We start from the raw sequence: 22,979 nt of genomic DNA, 5'->3' as shown, positions 1-22,979 counted from the left end.
TCCCCCTGCCCCACAGAGAGCCCCGAGCCACCCGTGAGGGACAGGCCCTGCTGGCCCAGGCTGGGCTCAGGGCTTGGCCTTTCTGCTTCCCCCAGCCAGCCCAGGCCTTGCTCAGCATTGCAGTTCCCTGCCCAGAGCCCTGGGCTCCCTGCACTCCTGGCCTCAAGGATCTGCTCTCACCAGTCCCTGGGGAGCCTTTGGCACTCCCTGCCCTCCCTGGGGCCCAGCCATGCTCCAAGGCACTTGGAGTTTTGCTGCTGACTCCTTGAGCAGCTTCTTCATCCTCCTCTCAGTGCCTGAGGCTCCTGGACCCAGCCCCAAATCCACCATGGGGCAGATTAAAATACAGAAAGCCCTCAGGAGCTCTTTGTCTCCCTTCAGTCGTCTTCAAGTCTCCAGGGCTTGTGCAGGGATTGGAGTCAGTTTGGAGTTCTGTAAAGGAGCAAGATTCCAGACTGCATATCATGAGTTTTGGGTTTAGTCAAGGAAATCAGTTTTTACTTGTCATTTCAGAGAAGAGGGGACAGAAGCATTCCCCAAGAGATTGGGATGCTGAATGTCTCCTTAGGAGATCTGGGCATAGGGAAGAATGAGACCCCTGTGGGCTGACCCTGTTTGGACAAGCTGCTCCTCACCCCCAGCCTCACCATGTCTGACATCGCCCACCTGGGACTGACATCCCAAAACATTAAAAAAGTTAGTTTATTATTTATTTTTAATTTTTAATTAAATGTATTTATTGTGTTTATTTTTCATTTGTAATAATTTTTTTCATTTTTAACCTAATTTTATATTTATATTAAAAATCTGTACGTATTTGGAGACCAATGAAATTAATGTTAATGGGTTCCAAGAATCACAATTCCCTTCATTCTCCAATTAACCTCTATTGGTTATTGATTTCTTCCACTTTATGCTAAGTCACCCTATGTTTAGTCTTGCCATCTTTTCAGTTATCTTTTTCTCACACAGAGTTCACGAGGGCACTTCGGGGTCCATGGAGACATTTCTGGGGCACACTTGGGGCAGTTTTGGGTCTGGGGAGGGAATTTAGAGAGAACTTGAGGGTCTGGAGGACACTTGTGGGAGCCGGGTGGGCACTTGGAGGGGCACTCAGGGACTCTGAGGGACAGTTCGGGGTCCGGGGGGGGAGCACTTGGGGGTCCAGGGGCGCTCTTGGAGGTCAGGGAGGGGAATTTGGGGCCCTTCGAGGACTGGGCGGGCCCTCGGGGGGCTGGAACGGGGCTCTCTGGGGCGCGGGGGGTGAAGGAGCAGTTCCAATGGCGCCCTGTGGAGCGCGGGGGATGACGGGACATGAAGTCCCGGCTGCGTTAGACCCTCATGAGATCCGCGGAGCATGATGGGAGCTGTAGTCCCGGAAGTAGCTCCACCGCAGCACTTATGGGTGGAAGTAGCTCCACCGCAGCTCCCGGGAAGCCACTTGTGGGTGCGAGCGGCCACGTCGGGTCCTCGGGGGACACCTACAGGGAACCTCTGGTGCCGGGAAGCACTTGGGGGCACTTGGGGAGCCGTTATGTGTCCCTTTGGGGCGCGGAACATGACGGGACTTGTAGGGGCGGAACTGGGTTACGTCGGGGCTCTGGGGTCGCGGTGCATGATGGGAGCTGTAGTCCCGACAGGACCCATTGCTCGCCGTCATCCTCGCCAGCCCCTTCCTTCATTCCATCGTTCCAGAGCTGGTCCATCAGAGGGGATGTCATAAATCCACTCAGCGCCTGCTTCTTGGCCAGGTGTCTCTAAGGTTGTTTCGGCAATGAGTACCACTGTCTGATTAAATTCATTTGTGGGGCACTGTGTGCCCATAGCGCTCTTTTCGAAGCCCAGGACAGTGTCCCAGGCAGTGACACGGGACACAGGCTCTGTCTGCAGCCATCCAGCGGTTGTTCTCACCACCCCAGGCACACAGCACTTGCCGTGGTGGGTTTGGGGTACAGTCAGTCCCCCAGGCCTCCTCCCCCTACTTCTACTCCAGCCCTCATAAGCAAACCCCTCCCTAAATAGGTAAAAAACTCTTTAATTTGATATTTCTAAGCCCAAATCCTCCCTAAATGAGTGTTTCTCAGCTCCCTACATTGCTGTTTCAGACACCAAAATATCCTAAAATTGATGTTTCTAAGCCCAAAATCTCTCTAAACTGCTCCTTCTGAGCACCAAATATCTTTAAATTGCTTTCTTTGAGACTCAAAGCTCCTTGTTTGTTTTTTGGGGTTTTTTTCTGAGCCAAAAACCTCCCAAAATCAGTGTTTTGGAGACCCAAAGCCCCCCAAATTGCTCATTCTTGGCTCCAAAGCGTCTGAACTCACCGTTCTGGCCCCGAAGCTGCTGAAATAGATTAGATTTCTAAGCCACGAAGTTCCCAAAATCAGAGTTGCAGAGCCCCGACGCCCCCAACTCAGGCCCTGTGCCCTGTCTGCCACCAGCCCCGGGGGTCGCCCCCAGTGCCCTCCCGGCGCATTCCCGGTGCCACGGGAGGCTCCAGGAGCAGGGAGGAGCCGCTTCCTGACCGGAGCATTTCCACTTTCCGTTTGCAGACTAAAAACTGATTTACGAGAAATCAGCCGAAAACCAAAAAAGGAGCTGCGGGAGGAGCCCGCGGGGGTGGGAGCGGGGCGGGCAGGGTGGGATATACCCGGGATGAGGAGCCCCAGGTGCTCACAGCCCAGCCCAGAGCTGCTTCTTCCCAGCCCTGTGCCAGGTAAGCGCCGGCCCCTTGCTCCCGTGTTTCCCCGGGGCTTGCTCCTTCTGCTCCTGAAATTGATGTTTCTCTGCCCAGAACATCCCGAAATTGCTGCTTTGGCGCTCCAAAGCTCCCTAAATGGGAATACAGAGCCCAAAAGCTGCTTAAAGTGTTTTTTTGTTTTTTTTTTTTTTTTGTTTTTTTTTTTTTTGTTTTGTTTTGTTTTGTTTTGTTTTGTTTTTTGAGGAAAAAAAAAAGAAAACAAACAAACCTCTCCTTAACTCGTTCTTGCTGATCTGAAAATATTCCCTAATCACTCTTCCTGATTCCCAGAGCTCCCAACAGGATTTTTTCTCAGCCTTGAACTCCCCAAATCAGGGTTTCGTAGGCCTGCGCATCCCTAAAGTGGTTTTTAAGAGCCCCAGTGCTCCCTAAGTCAGTATTTCTGAACTCAAATGCTGTTTCAGGTCCCAAAAAGTCCCTGGGTGGCTGTTTCTGAGCCCCAGTGCTCCTGAAACTTCTGTATCCTCAGCTGTGAAGTTGCCCAAATGCCTGGTTCTGAGACCAGAAGCACCTTGAAATGGTATTGCTGAGCCCCAAAGTATCCTAAATGGCTGCTTTTGAGCCCCCAGTCTCTGGGCACTGATTTTTCTGAGCCCCAAAGCTCATTAAATTGGTGTTTCTGAGCCCTGGAACTCCCCAAGTTGCTTTTGCTGACCCTCAAAGCTTCCTATGATCCGTATTTGGGTACTGCAGTTCCTTAAACATGTTTCTGAGCCCAAGAGCTCTCTAAATTGGTATTTTGAGCTGAAAAGCTGGCTAGAGGGGACTTTCTGAAGCCGCAAGTTCCCCCAATCAGTGGTTTTGAGCCAAATGCTCCCTAAATTGGTGTTTCTCAATGCCAATGCTGCCTAAGTGTGGGTTTGTTCAGAGTCCAAAGTCTTTCTAAATCCGTGTTTGGACCCCCAAAGCTCCCTAAATCACTGAGTCTGAGAGCTCCCAAACGTGCAGTTTCTGAGCCCAAATGCTCCTGAATGGGAGTGTCTGAACCCCTGAGAACCCAAAATTGCCTGTTTTGATCTCAGGAGCTGCCTATAACATTTTTTCTGGAGCCAAACCTAGATGGTTTGGAAGGCTGTGCCTGAGTGCTGGTAGAATGCAGAGGAGGGGGAGAGGCTCTGCCAGAGGAGTGTCAGGGAGGATGAGGATGGGAGGTTGAAGAGCAGCTGGCACACCTGGAGATCCTCAACAGGATGGGCAGAGGCTGACTTGTGTGAGTGAGCAGTGGAGGGGTCAGAGAGGGGGGACACTGCCTTGGCAGCTCAGAAACTCCCTGATCATCAGGGAGAGTTGGCAGAAGGGCTCTGGGGCAGCCGGGAGGGGTCTCCAGGCAGGGAGCAGGTTCCCACGGGAATGGCAGCTGCCCTGGCACTCGTGGCCAGGCAGAGCAAAGGGCTCCAGCAGCGAGGGGGATTTGGGAGCGACGGCTCAGCAGAGCTGCCTGGCGGGTGCACAGGGGGATGCTCACGGGGACCTGGGTCTGCCCCACACGGAAGGGCTGGGCAGGGATGTGCTCATCAGGGCCAGCCTGGGCTGGCACAGCCAGGAAAGAGTGGGGTCCAGGCACCAAGGGCAGGGACTGAGGCCAGCAGCAGAGCACAGGGCTGGGGCTCCAGAGAAGGCTTTGATGGGCTGAAACAGGTGGTGGCAGGGCCAGCAGCAGCTGTGGAGGGTTCCCACCCCCAGGGGCTGCTCCCTCCCCCAGCACCTCCTTTCTCGGTTTGACACTGATTTCCTGTAAATGCCTCTCAGGAAATCTGACTGGGGGCAGGAGTGGTCTCCCCAAGAGGCCACAAGCACAGCACTCATCTCCTGAGGCTCTGGGCTGAACTGACCGAGCTCCAGGGTGAAAAGGCAGCACAGGGAGGTGCAGCACAGCAGCAAAGCAAGCCAGCAGCACCCGGGGCTTGTGAGCAGGAGCACAGCCAGGGGAAGGGCTGAGCCCCTGCCCAGCACATTCACAACACACCTGCCCAGCCACAGCAGGGCTGTGGCACTCAGGAACCACTGCCCTGGTGGGTCCCTGAGGGGGCAATCCTCCAGCTGTGCTTCAAGTGCCAGTGGGATTTCCTTAAGAATATCAGTGTCTGCACCAACAAAACCAACAGCAGAAGCGTGGCCCTGCCCAAGCAGAAGTGTCTGCAGCAGAGCAATCTGCACAGTCTGCAGCCGCCCCTCTGGGCAAGGCCCGTGGAATCGCTGTTGGCAATACACAGCGGTGACACCCGCTCCTCACACGGCTTCCCGGGCAGTGACCGTCCCTGGGCTGGGCACTGCTGAGGGCCTCAAGTGCTGTGTCCAGTTCTGCCAGAGGGGATTGAGTGGGAAAAGCTCCCTGGGCCATGCTGGGGCCTTCACTGGCCTTTGCTGAGGTTTGAAGGAGCCCTGCTGCCCTCCAGGGCCCCCAGGGCTTTCAGTGTCATTGCCCCATCAAGGCCCAGCTGTGCTGCAGAGGGTGGGGGACCAGTTAGGAATGGTTGGAGGGAGACCACAGAGTTAATATTTCATGGATTCCCGTTCAAAGTCCATTGTCCCTTCCCACCCACTGTCTACAGACACTAATCCAGCTCCTAATTCATTCCTACAAAGAGAAAAAATTGTCAATTCATGCCTTATTTATTTAATAGGTTTTTTTGTCCGATAGCAAAAATTGTTGTTGTGACGCTTGCTACACATTAAATGGTAGAAAAGTGGAAAGCAAGTAGCATATTGATTAGGCACAGCCTGGATGCCATGAATAGATTATGGAAAATTGCTTTTTTCTTTGATCTTGGCTGATCAGAAAAAAATTTTTTTTTGGGGGGTTATTTTCCTGGCCATAGTTTTTCTTTCTCCTCTCTCCTCCCCACCGTCATTTTCTTTTTCCATCTCCTCCTCTCTCCTGTTTCTCCTCATTCATTTTCCCCCCTCCAAGATTCAGCTTTGGCTCAGGATCTCTCCATGAGTGGTGACCTGAGGTAATGTCTGTGTTCATCAGTTATCAATGGCAGAGGCACATCCAGGACAGCTCCACGTGCACATCACCTATTCACTGTTACTGTTTGAGAAGCCATTTGAGAGCTATTGCTCTGCTTTCAGGAGAAAACCCCTCAAACACTGGGCGATTTACACCATTTATATGCTTTCCCTCCTTTCAGACCAGAGTAAAATAGCAAAGAGGAGGAGATAGAGCAGGGTTCAATCCTGAGATAGCACCCCTGGCATCTCCTGTCTGATGCCTTCAGTTAGACCCATGGCACAGCCATGGGCCCTGGGGCTGTGACTTCTCTTGGGTCCCTGCTGGCACTTCTCTATTTCTAATCCTCAGTGGAGCTCTTTTCCTCACCCAGGTCTATCCTCCCCTTGAACACCAGGAAAGCTTCCTGGACATGCAGCAGCTTTTGGCAAGGGATTCCTGAATTCACTCTGGAACATGGCCCTGGGCAAAGAAAGCAGAAAGTCACAAGGAGCAGACAGCCCAGGGAAATAGAGTGCAAGAAGGAGAGGGAGAGCAGAGCGTGGCAGTGAGCTGTGCCCTGAGCAGAGCTTTCCTCACTCCTGAGCAGTCCCTCTTTCTGCCTTCACCTCGTCCCTGCTGCTCTGATGGACGTGCTCAGAGGGGACAGGCAGCTTTGTTGGAAGGGTCAGCAGGGCCCTGCTTTCTGCAGCCAGCTGTGCAGAAGAGGATATTTAGGAAACTCCCCAGTCTGACCCTTCCCGAGGCTCTCTGGCCATCACACTCCAGCCACCAGAGTTGTTCAGTGCTGGGACCAGAGCCCCTCCACAGCAGTGGCTGCAGTGCCCCAATGGGCCCTGCTGGACTCCCCACACCCCCCACTCCCACACCCAGCCCCTGTGTCCTCCCTGGTTCCAGCCCAGCTTTCCCAGAGCAGTCTCAGCTGTCTGATTCCATAAAGCCATTTATTCCCAGTGCAGTGACACAGGAACAGCCTGAGCTGTTCCCCCAGCAAGGGAGCGCCTCAGTTTTATCCCCTCACAGTCTGCATGCCCAAGGCTCAAGCCTGGCTCTTCCTCCCAGGCCCTTGGCTCCTGCTGGGTCTCTCCGTGTCCCTTCCCAGCTGTGCCACCACTCTTGGTGCCCTTTGTTGTGCTTTGCTGGCAGTTCACGAGCTCTTGTCTCGGGCTCCCACCTGGAGCTCAGCTTGCGTCTGGCACTGCAGCTGGCCCAGCCTCCTGCACCAGGTGTGTTCACAGCCAGGAGAGGGGAGAGTGGGACTGAGGTGGTTCCAGTTTTGTCTTTGTTACTCGGCTTGCTGCTCTGTTGGGAATTGCTAAGACAGCAAACCAATCGTCCCCAGGTTGAGTCTGGTTTGCCTGTGGTGGCAACTGGACAACGATGTCCCAGGCTTTATGTGAGCTCTTCAGTCATATTTTTTCCTCCTGTCCAGTTGAGGAGAGGGAGTGAGAGAAGTTTGGTGGGCAACTGGTGGCCATCCAAGGTTACTTACCCTTTCTCCATAGATTTTTTCATAGCTGGTCAGGATACCCTCCCGGATTTGAGTCTGAAGGAATGGAAAATGGCCCTTTTCCTTTGTGGAAAATTGTGGCTGGGGTGGAACACCAGGTTCTGCACTCTGCAAAAGCAGAAGGTCTTAATTTTGACCAGGGAATATGATGTGTGTGTCTTTGAGAATTCTCAGAGCTCCACGGCAGACAAGATGTGTTAGAGATCAGCTGTGAGTTCAACAGAACCTCTTATCAACTGCATTATTTTCTCCAGTGCTGTGCCTAGCACAGAGGTTTTGACCCTCTTTTCCCTTGCATTGCAGAGTGAATATTGAAAAAAGGACACAGGTAACAAGAAACGAGGACCTGGCAAAATTTTTTGCTAAGAGTTGTATTACTTCTTTAGGCAGTAATGGAAGGAAAAATGAGTAAATTAAAAAACCCTGAGTAGATCAGTGGTTTGAGTAGTATAAGGGACATATGTGTCCCTAAAAAGCTCTGAAATGTGCTTTTTAAATCCTTAGGGAAATATTGTAGTGAAGCTTCCTCTTTTTCATTTTTCTTTTTCTTTTCAGGCAAAGCAGTGGCTAGAAGAAATGAGCTGGTCAAGGCACATCCAAGGAGGCTCAAGTAGGTCCATAAGCAAGAGTGGAATCATGGATCCCATTGCTCTTGTCTGTGGCCATCCTTGGGAACCCATGGGATGGGATGGGATGGGATGGGATGGGATGGGATGGGATGGGATGGGATGGGATGGGATGGGATGGGATGGGATGGGATGGGATGTGTTATGTTATCCCTGAGAGAAGTGAGGCCAGTGAAGGTCTCTCCCCTGGGCACGTTGCCTGCAGAACCCCTTCCAGAGCCCGGCACATTCTTGAAAGAGAGACTGGAGGTAGGGGGGAAAGGGAAGAGGAGCCTCCAGAGTCAAAGATCAAATCTTCATAGAAGTATGATCAATGCTCATTTGTTGTTAAGTTCAGGGTCCATTTATATGGTTATCCAGCGTTCAAGTGACATGGAAAGTATCTGATTGGTTAACAAAGCACTGCGCATAAAACAAAGAGCATTTCTTAAACATATCTTGGTCACGTAGCTCAGCTTGTCAGAAATATCAGCAGAATATCTTCACGTCCTCTGCTAGCATCTTCAGACCATGTTCTTTCACATCCTCTTCCCTTGGATGCAGTTGGCAAACATTCTCATGCTGGCTGCCCAAGGGCAGTGTGCTTCTGCTATCAGGCACGTACACGGAGTGTTGGCAAACATGCTTCTAAATCCACAGAATGTCCACTGTTTTTTGCTTGCAGGGTTGTACACCTAGGCTACAGTGTCTGCCCAAAATGCTCTCTAACAGCAGAAGGCCTGGCCATTGGAGTGGGATCAGTTTGGTCAGAGGGGTGGCCTTCTTTGACCAGACACATCCTACTCTAGTGGGGGTTATTGCTGAGCAAGGCTTTGAGAGTCAGGCTGAAATGAATGTCCCAAGGGAAAGTGAAGGGACCTGGGACGTTCCTCTCCACTACCAGTATGAGGAAGAAGAGTCATGGGTGGCTGTGCTCTGGTGGGACTGAGGCACCTGTGTGGTGCCTGAGTGCTGTGCCAGCTGAGGCAGCTCCCTGGCCCACGAGAGCCTCAGTGACTCCCAAGGGTCAGGAACCCCCCAGCACTGCTGGGGGGCTCCTGGTCCACAGTAGCTCATGGCTCCTGGGCCAGCTGTGGGATGTGTTCTGCCCTAGAACCTGCTCAGTGCAGTCCTGAAGTTCCTTGGGGAAAGGCCCTTGTTAAATGTCCTGTTTTTCTTTTTGATTTCCTTTTCATATGTACCTGATGTCCAGAAACGGCGTGGGATAAAGCTAAGAAGTGCATAGAAAGGGTTTTCAACGGATCAAGTAAGTGTACTGGATCCCACTGCTCTTGTCTGTGGCCATCCTTGGGAACCCTTGGGATGGGATGGGATGTGTTACCCCTGAGAGAAGTGAGGCCAGTGGAGGTCTCTCCCCTGAGCACGTTGCCTGCAGAGCCCCTTCCAGAGCCCAGCAGAAGGCCTGGCCTTTGGGTTGGGGTCAGTTTGGTCAGAGGGGAGACCTTTGACAAGGGATATGTCCTACTCTGGCAGGGGGTGTTCCTTCCAATTGGTAACAATTTCAAAGGCATAGCACATTCCTTCTGTCATTTCCTTTCCTTTCGTTGAGCACTAAAGGAGGAATCTCACCCTGGGTTTAGCTACAGGGACAAAAAGCAGAAAGCTTTCTTGCCCAGACTACCTGGAAACTAAACCCTGCCAAGCAGGAAGGAGATCCAAAGGTGAGGGCCCAGTGCAGTCAGTTCAAGCATTCCCACCTGTCCATAAATTCCCATTTTCAAAGGCCTCCAGCCAGTCCTTTGTTGTGTTGCCATCCCCATGCAGATGGCCAGGACCCTGGGATCCCAGGGTGCAGAGATGTCCCAGCAGTGGGCTTTTCCCAGCACAGACCTGGATAGCCTGGCCTCTGCTGGATCCCACCCCCTGGATTCTAAGGCCAGCTGTTCTCCTGCCCCCAGCTCTTTCCAGCTGGCATGCTGGCAGGGGAATGTCATTCCCTCAAGGGTCACTTGGAATTTAGCATGGCCTGGGCTCTCCCCCATGTGCAGGCCTTTGTGCAGTGAGGAGGCCGTGGGGATCCCCCCAGTATTCCTCACCAGCTGCACAGGAGTTCCAAGCCCATGTTTAGAAGGGCTCTCAGTGGTGCCAAGACTGCTTTCAACAGGCAAAAACTGTTAGACAAAAAATCTCCATGTCAGGAAGAAAACTGGGGCTACAATAGCGATGCCAAGGTTTCTTTCCAGAGCAAACTCCTGTTGGAAAAGGATTTGAAAGCCAGGATAGGGTTAGGTGGTGCCCGCAGGTGCATCAGCCCGTGAATTCCACATCTCTGTTTTTCAGGGATGAGTGAATTTATTTCTAAGGCTGCTGAATTAAAAAGGATGATATAAGAAAGAGAGGTCTGGAGAAAACAAATTAATAAACAGGCAGGACATGAGGGACCTAAGTCTGAGTATTTTGTTTGTCCTCTGAATAAAGAAACAAAAAAAGAATATTTCTGGATTGCAACTTGAGGACAGTGCTTAATTCCTCTGAAGTGATTATTTCTCCAGAGAGAGGAAGAAAAAAACAACCTGCAGCAAGATGTAAGAAGAGACCCTCAAGAAGAGACTTTAAAAAAGAGGATACAAGCATGCTCAGAGAGAATGGGTGGTCTCCCGCTCAAGGGAGAAACGTCAGTTTCCCACTAACACCAGTCTTTTCCTACAGGAAAGAGAGAGAGTGAGAAGACCCTGGAATCCAAAATCGACGAGGCTTTCCAGGACCTCAGCAATAAAATGAAAGCTCTGCATGAAAATTTCAAAAACTTAGAGTCCAAAGAGAGGGAGGAGATCAGAGAAGAGCTGGAGAAAATCCCAGGTGGGCTGGGCCAGTGCCAAGCAGACTTTCATCCATCTGAAGGCAGAAGTGGCTGCACAGGCCAACCCCTTTTTAAGCTTCTCCTGCTCAGCTCCTCAGAGGGGATGGGGAGGGACAGTCCTTCCATGGGGAACAGCTTCTGTCATCCATGGCACTGAAACACACCTATGCTGAAGTGTTCTCTGCAGGTGGTCCAAGTCCTCTTCAGCCCCTCACCTTTGCAGAGGGTGTGTGCAGGGAGTTCTCTCACTGCCTGGTACTTGCTATGGGTCCCCCCTTGAAGTCCTGTCCCCATCTCTCCCTTTCCCCCCTGCCTTTCTCCTGCTGCCCCACTCCTGGTCCCATGCTGGGGCACAGGTGAGCTCAGCCTTGTTTCCCTGTTGATGATCAGCAGGGAGAGGAGCTTTCCTGAGCAGAGCCTGGATGTGTCTGTGAGCACAGGGCCTGTGGAGAGCAGCTCTGCCTGCAGGAGCTGGTGCTGGGAAGGGGAAGGGTCAGCTGGGACACAGGCTCCAGTGTGGGCCTGGCGGGCCCCAGACTGTGCCCCTGGGCCTGGCTCAGGCAGGACACAGTGTGTTGGGAACAGCCTCTGGCCCCAGGGCAGGGAGAGCTGAGGAACAATTGGCCTTCCCTGACCCTGGGTCCTGTTTGTGCTCCAGCTGCAGCCAGCAAAGCCAGGGCAAGGAGCAGCCCAGGAGAGTCCAGGCAAACCCCTGCAATTCCTGCTGGCTCAAGCCATTGTGGGCTTGGAATTGTGTGGCCCACTTCAAAGCTGGAGCTCTTCATATATTGGGCTAGAGAAAGCATGAAGGAGATGTTGAAAAGGGATGAAAACTTGTTCTGGGTTTCTTGTCCCCTCCCTGCTAAAAGTGTGAGGGTAAAGGGAAAACCATTTCCAGATTTTGCCTTCATGGCCAACTGGAATTCCTGTGAGGTGAAGATTTCTAAGGGGGAATGAGGAAGGAAAAAAACACCTACAGGAGAGCCCTGACACCCTGTATCAGGGAGGTCAAATCAGGGTCTTTGGGCATGCTTGTGTCAGATGGCTGGTGTCCTGCTCAAGGAGGAAACATCAGTGACCCTGTGACATCGTTCTTTGATCACAGGAAACAAAGAGGAGGAAATTGCAAGGTCCCTGGAATCCAAGTTCAATACGAGCCTCCGGCAGCTTTCCCAAAAAATTGAAACTCTGGAAGAAGATGTACAGGAATGGCCAGAGACCATAAAGGATGAGGTTCAGCTTTTCAGAGCAGAACTGGAGATGAATAAAGGTGAGCAGGGCCATTGCCAAGCAGACCTTTATCCATCTCAAGGCAGAAGCTGTTCTACAGGTCACCCACCCTGTGAGCTCCTTCTGCTCAGCTCCTCAGAGGGGATGGGGAGGGACAGTCCTTCCATGGGGAACAGCTTCTGTCATCCATGGCACTGAAAAACCTCCATGCTGAAGTGTTCTCTGCAGGTGCAGGTGGTCCAAGTCCCTCTTCAGTCCCTCACCTTTGCAGAGGGTGTGTGCAGGGAGTTCTCTCACTGTCTGATACTTGCTATGGGTCTCCCCTTGAAGTCCTGTCCCCGTTTCTCTCCCTTTCCCCCCTGCCTTTCTCCTGCTGCCCCACTCCTGGCCCTATGCTGGGGCACAGGTGAGCTCAGCCTTGTTTCCCTGTTGATGACCAGCAGGGAGAGGAGCTTCCCTGAGCAGAGCCTGGATGTGTCTGTGAGCACAGGGCCTGTGGAGAGCAGCTCTGCCTGCAGGAGCTGGTGCTGGGAAGGGGAAGGGTCAGCTGGGACACAGGCTCCAGTGTGGGCCTGGCGGGCCCCAGACTGTGCCCCTGGGCCTGGCTCAGGCAGGACACAAAGTGTGTTGGGAACAGCCTCTGGCCCCAGGGCAGGGAGAGCTGAGGAACAATTGGCCTTCCCTGACCCTGGGTCCTGTTTGTGCTCCAGCTGCAGCCAGCAAAGCCAGGGCAAGGAGCAGCCCAGGAGAGTCCAGGCAAACCCCTGCAATTCCTGCTGGCTCAAGCCATTGTGGGCTTGGAATTGTGTGGCCCACTTCAAAGCTGGAGCTCTTCATATATTGGGCTAGAGAAAGCATGAAGGAGATGTTGAAAAGGGATGAAAACTTGTTCTGGGTTTCTTGTCCCCTCCCTGCTAAAAGTGTGAGGGTAAAGGGAAAACCATTTCCAGATTGTGCCTTCATGGCCAAATGGAATGCCTGTGAGGTGAAGATTTCTAAGGGGGAATGAGGAAGGAAAAAACCACCCACAGGAGAGCCCTGAGGAGAGACCCTCTGCCAGGGAGGTTAAATCAGGGTCTTTGGGCATGCTTGTGTCAGATGGCTGGTGTCCTGCTCAAGGAGGAAACATCAGTGACCCTGTGACATCATTCTTTGATCACAGGAAACAAAGAGGAGGAAATTGCAAGGTCCCTGGAATCCAAGTTGAATACGAGATTCCGGGAGCTCTCCCAAAGAATTCAGACTCTGCAAGAAGATGTACAGGAATGGCCAGAGACCATAAAGGATGAGCTTCAGCTATTCAAAGCAGAGCTGAAGAAGAACTCAGGTGAGCAGTGCTATTATTAAGCAGACTTTCATCCATCTGAAAGCAGAAGCTGTTCTACAGGTCACCCACCCTGTGAGCTCCTTCTGCTCAGCTCCTCAGAGAGGATGGGGAGGGACAGACCTTCCATGGGGAACAGCTTCTGTGATCCATGGCACTGAAACACCTCTCTTGTCACAGGCCCCCATCCAGGTAAATGTTAGCATTGACTCTCTGATTCACAGAAGGCTGATCTATCCCTTTATTATCCCAATCTTATTAAGAAACCCAGTGCTTTTATAGACAGTTACAATACAGGTGAACCTAATTGGTCCTCCAGTCCAAACACCATCATCTTTGGCTAATTAGGAAACCACCCTTTGGTAGCTAAATCTCCATAACACATTCCAGATGTTCACAACAACTGGTGCAGCAAGTGAAGATAAGAATTATTTCTCATTCCTTTCTCTGATCTTCTCACAGCCTTTTCCAGCACAGTGCCTGGGAAAGTTGTGCTCCTCTCTGTAGCCACAGTTCACCCTTTTGTGTTTAAAAATGAAAGGCGGTGCTTGTAGTCTTTTGCAGGGCCCTTTGCAGGAAGGAGAACAAACAGAGCTCAAGAGGTTCCCCCAGCAATTTGCTGGTTATCAATCAGAACCTCAGTCAGATGCTGACATAGAACAGTCAGGGAGATTCTTTACTAGTTGAATATCTATCTCTATCATGTCATTGAGACAGGGTTTACAATATGAGAAAACCACATTGCAATGTCTCTTTAGAGAATGCAAGTCCAAGCAGCTGAGTTTCAGGAGAAGGTCCATTAGCTGGAGATGTTGATCTTTGACATCCCTGAATGTCCTTCTTGATCCTGAAACAGAGAACAGCTGAAGAAGGTTAATAGGGGCATCATACTATGCCTAAGCCTAAGCTGTGCTGAGAAATTGCTTCTATATGATTCCAGACACAGGTGTGTCTTGGTTATGAGCATGAGGAAGCATCAGAGCAAAATCAATGCATGCAATGAAGAAGAAATTGGCAACAATTAGAAATCAATCAGTTAATGCACATAATCAATAACACATATGATATTATAGAGTTATCAGGCACTATAGCACTGACTGTCATCCCAGAGTCTGCAACAGCTGATAAACCTCAACTCAGCAGAGTTGGAATGATGTCCAGACAATGTTCCCAAACTCCCTTTGAGAGCAGGCTCAGCTGTCATATATATGTGGTCAAATTGCCAAGCCAAAATTACTTGAATCCTTTGGATACAGAAAACATCTGGGTTGGTTATCAGTCATCCCATCCAAGCAGAGTCAGGGCCAGGCCAAAGCCCAAGCTCTAATTGGAGGGTTTGCAGGATTACCTTTTCTGTGTAAAACTGTTGTAAATTTCAGAGGTACTTGAGAAATCTCTGGAATGCCATGGCCACAGCCTTTAATTCAACCAATTGGCTGAGCCTGACTTGTGGCCTTCCAGCATTTTGAGCAGTCAGTGAAGAAGTGAAGACAGTGAGTCCTGGTACCTCTATCACCCTTTTTGGTTTGGGGTTTTGGGGGTTTTTTCCCACAGAAAGCCAGTAGCATGAGCGGGCTGAGGTACCCGGCCCTGGCAGGCGGGGCAGCGACTCTGCCACTGCCAAGCCCGGATTCATTTGGCTTGTTCCCTTCCCCCAGTTTTGCACTGGTGTCATTTGGGGCCCCTGGATCTGGGATTCCCTGGGACAGCCTGTGCCTGTCCCAGGACGAGCGGGCCAGTCCTGCCTTCTCCTCCACCGCCTGCCCCCACCACCAGCCAATATCTCGGCCGTCCCTCCGGAATTCTGCCCCTCCCGCGCATGAACCGAGCCACAGCCACTCGGGACCCCACTCCTCCCGCCCCGCGAAGGAAAGCAGGACACACAGGGTGCTCCAAGGCACGGCAGGGAAGGTGCTGATCCCAGGGGAATGTTGATCTTCAGATTTCGCGGCGCCGTCGGGCCAGCGCCCAGCTGTGAGGGCGCGCCCCTGCTGAGGGACAGGCTGTCGGTGCTCGCTGCTGTCCCCATCCGTGTTCCCTGGCAACCTGAGGGAAGCAGCGGCGGGTGGACCGGCTGGGAGCAGCGAGGCAGGCTGGGGAGCTTCTTCAGTGCCACAGCTCGCGTCCCAGATGGCAGCTGGGCCGGCTGGAGGCGGCGGATCCAGTGCGGGGGGATCCCCAGCCGGCTCTGCGGGCGCCGCTGCCGATGAACCGGCTGCAGGGCAGAGGGGCTGGTTGAGAGCTGCAGCGTGGGGAGGCCAGCCGCCGGCACGGAACCGGCTGCACCCCTTGTCAGCAGCAGAGGTGGCTCTGCCCCCTCCTGCGGTGCAGGGAGGGAAACCCAGCGGCGGGGCCGATCCACACGCTGCACGGGGGAAAAGGAGGAGGCGATGGTCCCGTTCGCACTGGTGGAAGCAAAAGGGCAGGAGCGACCGCGGCTCCGGTCGGAATAAATTCTGACCATGGCAGCGGAGCAGCTAAAGGCTCCGGTCCTTCCTGCACCTGCTCCGGGAAGCCAGGAGAGAGCTGCTCTGGGTGCGATGTGGGCGCTGCTTCCACCCCGCAGCGCTGGGGGGAAGGAACCAGCGGCGGCTGTCCAGGACAGGGTCGCTCCCCGGCTGGCCGCGGTGGAGAGGCCAGTGGCTGTCCACTCAGGGGGAGGCTCCTCCATGTCCGATTGGGATGTGCCTGCTTAGGTGGATTCGCTTTTCCTTGGGGTCCAGCCCCTCATTGCTGCGGAAAGCAGTGACCCAATCGGTAGTAGTCAAGGTACACTCGCATCTCCCCTCCTGAGTCCCTCCAACAGACAGAAACCCACTGAGCCCCAGGCCCGCAGATCCAGTGAGGTTTCCACATCCACGAGGAAACCCTGAATTTTGGCCCAACTGAAAAGCCTGCAGAGAGCATCTTCTGACACAGGAAGTCTCTTATAATGAATCATAAGTTTCCACACTGTAAGGGTTACGCGTTCCAGCATAGAAATTACGATGCCCATCTTTGCAGGCACCCTTTCCCAACTGCGAACCCAGCTGAGGTTGCAGGCAGTGCTATTGTTGGGAGATCTGTTCCCTGCCCCAGCCCTTAGGCTACGAGGCCAAAAAATGCGGTCCTGAGAGACAGATCTTCTGCAGGAGGACATGGGGAAAGGTCATGTTACCTTGTCATGCAAACAGAAGGTGTTTGGTTATGAGCGGGCTGCGTGGGGCGCCGCGGGGAGTCCCAGCAGGGTCCCGAGGTGCCTCCAACTATCCTGTGACTCCATGAAGGGGTGATCGATGTAACACACCTCAACTCACCAATTGTCATTGCAGGGCTCTGCTGGGTAATAATTAGCATTGAATCCACGATTCACAGAAAGCTGATCAATCATGTTTTTATTCTATCCTTATTAAGAAACCCATTGCTTTTATGGACAGTTACAATACAGGTGAACCTAATTGGTCCTCCACTCCAAACACCATCACCATTGGCTAATTAAGAAACCACCCTTTGGTAGACAAATCTCCATAACACATTCCAGATGTTCACAACAAGAGGTGCAGCAAGTGAAGATAAGAATTATTTCTCTTTCTTCTCTCTGAATAAAGTATTACAGCCTTTCCCAGCATAATGCCTGGGAACATCGTGATGCTCTCTGTAGCCAGAGAGCTGCAGCCACACAGCCCCATGCTGAAGTGTTCTCTGCAGGTGCAGGTGGTCCAAGTCCCTCTTCAGTCCCTCACCTTTGCAGAGGGTGTGTGCAGGGAGTTCTCTCACTGCCTGGTACTTGCTATGGGTCCCCCCTTGAAGTCCTGTCCCCATCTCTCTCCCTTTCCCCCCTGCCCTTCTCCTGCTGCCCCACTCCTGGTCCCATGCTGGGGCACAGGTGAGCTCAGCCTTGTTTCCCTGTTGATGATCAGCAGGGAGAGGAGCTTTCCTGAGCAGAGCCTGGATGTGTCTGTGAGCACAGGGCCTGTGGAGAGCAGCTCTGCCTGCAGGAGCTGGTGCTGGGAAGGGGAAGGGTCAGCTGGGACACAGGCTCCAGTGTGGGCCTGGCGGGCCCCAGACTGTGCCCCTGGGCCTGGCTCAGGCAGGACACAAAGTGTGTTGGGAACAGCCTCTGGCCCCAGGGCAGGGAGAGCTGAGGAACAATGGGCCCTCCCTGACCCTGGGTCCTGTTTGTGCTCCAGCTGCAGCCAGCAAAGCCAGGGCAAGGAGCAGCCCAGGAGAGTCCAGGCAAACCCCTGCAATTCCTGCTGGCTCAAGCCATTGTGGGCTTAGAATTGTGTGGCCCACTTCAAAGCTGGAGCTCTTCATATATTGGGCTAGAGAAAGCATGAAGGAGATGTTGAAAAGGGATGAAAACTTGTTCTGGGTTTCTTGTCCCCTCCCTGCTAAAAGTGTGAGGGTAAAGGGAAAACCATTTCCAGATTTTGCCTTCATGGCCAACTGGAATTCCTGTGAGGTGAGGATCTCTAAGGGGGAATTAAGAAGGAAAAAAACACCTACAGGAGAGCCCTGAGGAGAGACCCTCTGCCAGGGAGGTTAAATCAGGGTCTTTGGGCATGCTTGTGTCAGATGGCTGGTGTCCTGCTCAAGGAGGAAACATCAGTGACCCTGTGACATTGTTCTTTCATCACAGGAAACAAAGAGGAGGAAATTGCAAAGACCCTGGAATCCGTGTTGAAGACCTTCTTGCAGCTCTTCCAAGGAATTAAAATTGTGGAAAATCTAAAGAAGGCCATAAGGCATGAGCTTCTGCGTCGCAGTGCATAGCTGGAGAAGAACCCAGGTGAGCAAAGCCATTATTAAGCAGACTTTCATCCATCTGAAGGCAGATGCTGCTCTACAGGCCATCCACCCTTGAGTTCCTCCTGCTCAGCTCAGACAGTCCTTCCATGGGGAATATGGAAATTACCCATGGCCCATTCTGTGATCCATGGCACTGAAACACCTTGTCCTGGTTTACAAGACAGCTGTCTGCTAGGGAAGGCATGATAGCCTCGCTTGGAATGGAGAATGTAAACCCCTGCCGCTTCAAATTATTATAATTTTGAGATTAAGGGGCTCTCAGGCAAAGATATGGGAATAGCAATAACAGTTCTTGACTCGTATGTTGTGGAGTTTGCTTCTGCAAATCACTAGCTGGAGAAATGCACTCCTTCAGCGTCTGGCCCATCTCCTTCACCAGAACCCCCATCCAATCCAGGTGGTTCATTTCTGAGGTGGGCTGTGGGGCAGGGTCAGGCTCTGGGGCAGCAGCATCCCTAGGCTCTGGGGTAGGTGTCAGGGTGCTTATCCAGGTTAATCTTCCCTTATCTCTGAATGCTAAATATAACAGGCCTATCAGCAACACCAACCACTGTATGATATCATTAGTATTTAGAGTGGATCTAACACTTTGAAAACTGCTGGGGCAGACCCAAAGAGATGGTTAAAGGGTTGGGAGAAAGTTTCCCTTTGTGTCATTTCCTCACAGTAAGTACCGTTATTAAAGTAACCCCAAAAACATACAGTTAGTGTGTGATAGCTCTGAATACATGTACCTGTCTTCCAGAGGAAGTTAAAGATCCATTAATTCCTCACCTTATTAACCCATAAAGAAAACTGGATAACAGCCATAGCAGCCTTAGTTATAGGACCCATGTTTAGATAAGGGCCTGAAAATGGAAGAAACACTTCCACGATCACGTGTCACCCAAACCAGAATAAGCTGGTGACTATGTGGTGACACCACATGGTGACACTTAACGAGATTTCTATAGCAGCACACAAAATTAGATTACTCAAGAACTTTCATTCCTTTTTCACCTTTTTTCTATCAATGCCCTCAGGCCTAACATTGGGCACCAAAATCTGTCTTGGCTTGAAAAGACAGGTGCCTGCTAAGGAAGACAGGAGCCTTCTTTGAAATGGAAAATGTAAATCCCCTGCCTCCAAATTATTATAATTTTGAAATTAAAAGGCTCTCAGACAAAGATATGGAAATGGGAATAAGAGTTCTTTACTAGGAAATTTTTTTAAAAATACAAATGCTATAGTGCAAAAAAACACAGAAAACTAAACAACTGACAGAGTCAGAATACGACCTGACACTTTGTTGGTGAGGTTGTTGGTAGCAGTCCATTTAAATGGTGGCTGCAGCCCTCCTGCAGTGATAGATGTGATTCTGTTGGAGCAGTGATCCTGTAGAAGGGCGGAGTTTTCCTCTGAAGGTCCGGTGGTGGTGTAGATGGGCCTGGTCTTCCTCTGAGAATCCAGTGAAGAAGAAAGCTGCTCCTCTGGGAATCCAGTGGGAAAAGGCTGCTCTGGTATCCTAAAATCTCAGATGATATGCTTGGCTCCTCCCCCTGGGCGGAGCATCTCCCAATGGGATGATGTAATTTTTATCAGTCATGCAGTGACACTCAGTGGCCCATTAACAGAAGATATTTCCTGGAGGGAGGATTGGTTTGTGGAAGAGATAACGAAAATTGCCCAATTAACAGAAGAATATTGCCTCACCTCTAACAGATGGCAAATAGAATACACACCCCCAGCTAAATCTTTCATTGCAAATATGGAGTCACTCTGGATTGACGGGAGGCCTGGCCTTAGGAAATGAGAAGGCTGACCAACTGGTGGCACCACTTTGGGCCTCTGATTCTCTTAACATCAGTAAGTTTGGCCAGGCCCAAAGGGCTCACAAGGTTTTTCACCAAAGTGCAAAAGTTTTACACAAACAATTTGGAATATTGCTGCCAGATGCCTCAGGGAATTGTCACAACCTGTCTGCAATGCCAGGGTATGATTGGTGGATTGGGTCCTGGAGGCAGCCCTCACAGCCCGGGGCCTCTGCAGTTATGGCAAACTGATGTGACTATCTGCACCTCTTTCAGTCACTTTAAATGCATTCGTGTAATTATAGACATCTTTTCTGCCACGGCTTGGGCCACTCCTATGACAAGTGAAGGATCTCATTTTGTCATTCAGCACTTGCAAGGCTGCTTTGCCATAATGGGCTTGCCTCAGGAAATCAAGACAGACAGTGGGTCAGGATATATAGCCCGACAGACCCAAGATTTCTTGGCTTGTTGGGGAGTGAAGCATAGCACAGGTACTCCGGATAACTCCAGAGGACAAGCTGTTACTGAAAGAACACATCAGGTACTGAAAAGCTGATTGATTTAAAATGAGGGAGGATGGGTTGAGCCCACAGCACGGAGTGCTGAAAGCAGTTTATGTTATGAATCATCTACAGCTAGCAGGTACTCTTAGTGACCCACCAGCATTAACACATTACTCAGGTTTGCAGCAGGAAGGGATTATGCTTGTATCATTAGAGACAAAGGACTCCAATGGATACCAGCAAAATGGGTTCATCCCTGGCTTGAGAAGGACACTCTGATCCCTGATATTACCAATGAAACAACAATCCCTGATATTACAAATGAAACAACAACCAGTGTTACCTGAAAACAACCATGAATGCTTTTGCTGTCCGTGGATGAGATTAGAATCTGTGGGGTGTGGATCAGATGGGTGGTATGAGTTTAAAGGAAGGAGCTTCCCAAGGTGTTTAGAGTGCAGACATTGGCACACCCAAGAATACCTGGATGGTTTTATCCCAAGAGACAGGAACAATGATTAATTCCCCTGAAACCTGTTGAGAAGCACTGAGCTTGTTTGAGTCTCAGGAACAATTGGGGCAGGCTATTCAATGGTATCACAACAAACTCTGGAAGCTTGAGCAAGGAGTAAGAGAATAAGATCAAGGCCATTGAATGTGGAAAAGGAATATTTATCCCTGGGACTTGAGGAGTTAGACCTGAGCAGTGGGAACAAAGAAAGTGAAGGTGGGAAGAGAAGAACCAAAGGAGAAGGAATAGGAGAAGAGCGCAAAGAGCAAGAGACACAGTCAGTTTGGATTTTATCCCTGATCTCTTAGAGGAAGGGGTTTTTCCGGTGATAAGAATGAAGAATTGTCTTAAATTAGATGTGCGGGTTTTTGGGAGTCTTCCTCTGTTACTAGTGATATGTGGCAACATCGGTAGTGCAGAAGAAATTGACCCACCAGGATGGCATCAGCAGAATATGTGGCTTACTTGGGCCAATGCTACTGGGGTGGACTCCTTTTGTTTGTCCTTAGCCATGCCAGGAGATCCCTTCTGTATATGTTTAATTGGTATCCCAATAAGTAATTTTACTTTATTCTTTGCGAAATGGGTAGGAGCCAGAGGAAAGCCATACGTGGGAGGGAATAGATCAGGTGTGGAGAATCACTGGTGTATCACAACCGGAGGTGGTAAAAAATTGGACATATGCAAAAGGTTGGGAGTTAGGCCAAACAGAGGGGGCTTCCAAGCAGGTATGAGAACACAATCACTGAATGAAAGCAGACTAGGGCCCCAAGAACTAGGCTTGCTAGGATTGGTACCTGGGAATTACTGCTTGTTTTTTAACTACTTTTTAAACCCAAAATCAACTAAGATGACCATTGTCCTAGTCCCACATCCCAAAAATAATAGTGTCATCCTTAATCCCAATTCTCCCCAGTATAAGAACTTGACCAAATATTGCCACAATTGGACTTATCCTGGAAGTGCTGATGAAAATGCGACTGTAAGAAGGCTTCCACCAGGTGTCCTTTTAATCTCTGGGGACAGGGCATGGCCTGCACTTCTGAGAAATCCAATTGGTGGTCCTTGTTATTTAGGAAAGCTAACCATGTTTGACACTCGCATGTGCGAAATGCTGGATCTGACTGTTTGGAGAGCAGGACATAGCAAGAGAACTAGAAGAGCAATGACAAGCTTAGGACCTGATTGTGACAATCATGTAGAATTTGGGGTGCTCCAGCACAAATAATAGCATCATTCCTTACTCCAGAGGTTGCTGCTGCTGAAGTTTTGGCTATGCTTCACAAGTTGGGATGCTAGACAGTCAAACAGCTGAACACAACTTCAGCTATCTTAAATCAAATGCTCACTCATGTAGATAGTATTAGACGTAGCACACTGCAAAATAGAGCTGCTATAGATTTTTTGCTGTTAGCACATGGGCACGGGTGTGAGGATTTTGAAGGAATGTGTTGTATGAACCTCTCTGACCGTTCTGCATCCATTCACAGGAAACTCAAACAACTACAAGACAACGTGAAGAAATTGACTGTGAATGAATTGGGCTTTGATGAATGGTTTGAGGGATGGGGAAGAACTGGATGGCTGAAAGATATCGTAAAGGGAGCTTTGTTACTATTAGTAGTCATTATTATATTGCTTTGTATTACTCCATGCCTAATGAAATTGGTGACCCGCTTGGTAGAAAATATAATGAGTAAAGGGTTTGTCTGGTGAAAGAAGAAGGGGGAATTGTAGCAATGTATCTGAACAACTTAGGCCACACTGTGCACCAGCCATACCACTTGTAGCTGTTCTTATCAGAGCCCTCTGGAATTCATCAAGGTTACTAAGACATAAACTGTGCAAAGTTAAGAAAGAAGAGGCTGAGAAACACAATACCAAGACCACAAGAACTAGATAACAGAAGGCTGTGAGCTACCTGGACTGTAACCAGTCACATACTATGAGAAGTGGATGCAGAACGTGTGGACAAGACAGAGACAACAATGAAGAAGAGCGTGATCAGTGTGTGCAGTAGGGTTAGAATGTATAAATAAGTGCATAATGTAAACAATAAATGGCTTCTGCTTAATCATATTGGTTAGTCATATGGGAGTCCTGTTTTCCTACAATGGGTGCCTGGGCAGGAGGGATGGTTCTTTTCCATAGAACTGAAAGCACAGAGCCCCAGTGTT

The 22,979-nt window shown here is 50.7% G+C and overlaps 1 protein-coding gene across 1 annotated transcript; it reads left to right on the top strand.

The window, feature by feature from the left end:
* The first annotated feature begins 1,404 nt into the window (after window positions 1–1,404).
* Window positions 1,405–22,881, top strand: LOC135287414 (uncharacterized). The gene is made up of 8 exons (XM_064400773.1): window positions 1,405–1,497; window positions 7,780–7,834; window positions 9,043–9,096; window positions 10,500–10,649; window positions 11,756–11,920; window positions 13,043–13,207; window positions 17,826–17,975; window positions 22,293–22,881. Exons 2-7 carry the CDS (start codon window positions 7,801–7,803, stop codon window positions 17,957–17,959), a joined length of 702 nt encoding a protein of 233 aa, XP_064256843.1. The 5' UTR covers window positions 1,405–1,497; window positions 7,780–7,800; the 3' UTR covers window positions 17,960–17,975; window positions 22,293–22,881.
* Window positions 22,882–22,979: the final 98 nt, after the last annotated feature.

This window comes from Passer domesticus, chromosome 29 (genome assembly GCF_036417665.1).
Source record: "Passer domesticus isolate bPasDom1 chromosome 29, bPasDom1.hap1, whole genome shotgun sequence".
In the NCBI taxonomy this organism is placed as follows: Eukaryota; Metazoa; Chordata; class Aves; order Passeriformes; family Passeridae; genus Passer; species Passer domesticus.
This window is presented reverse-complemented; position numbering and strand designations above follow the sequence as displayed.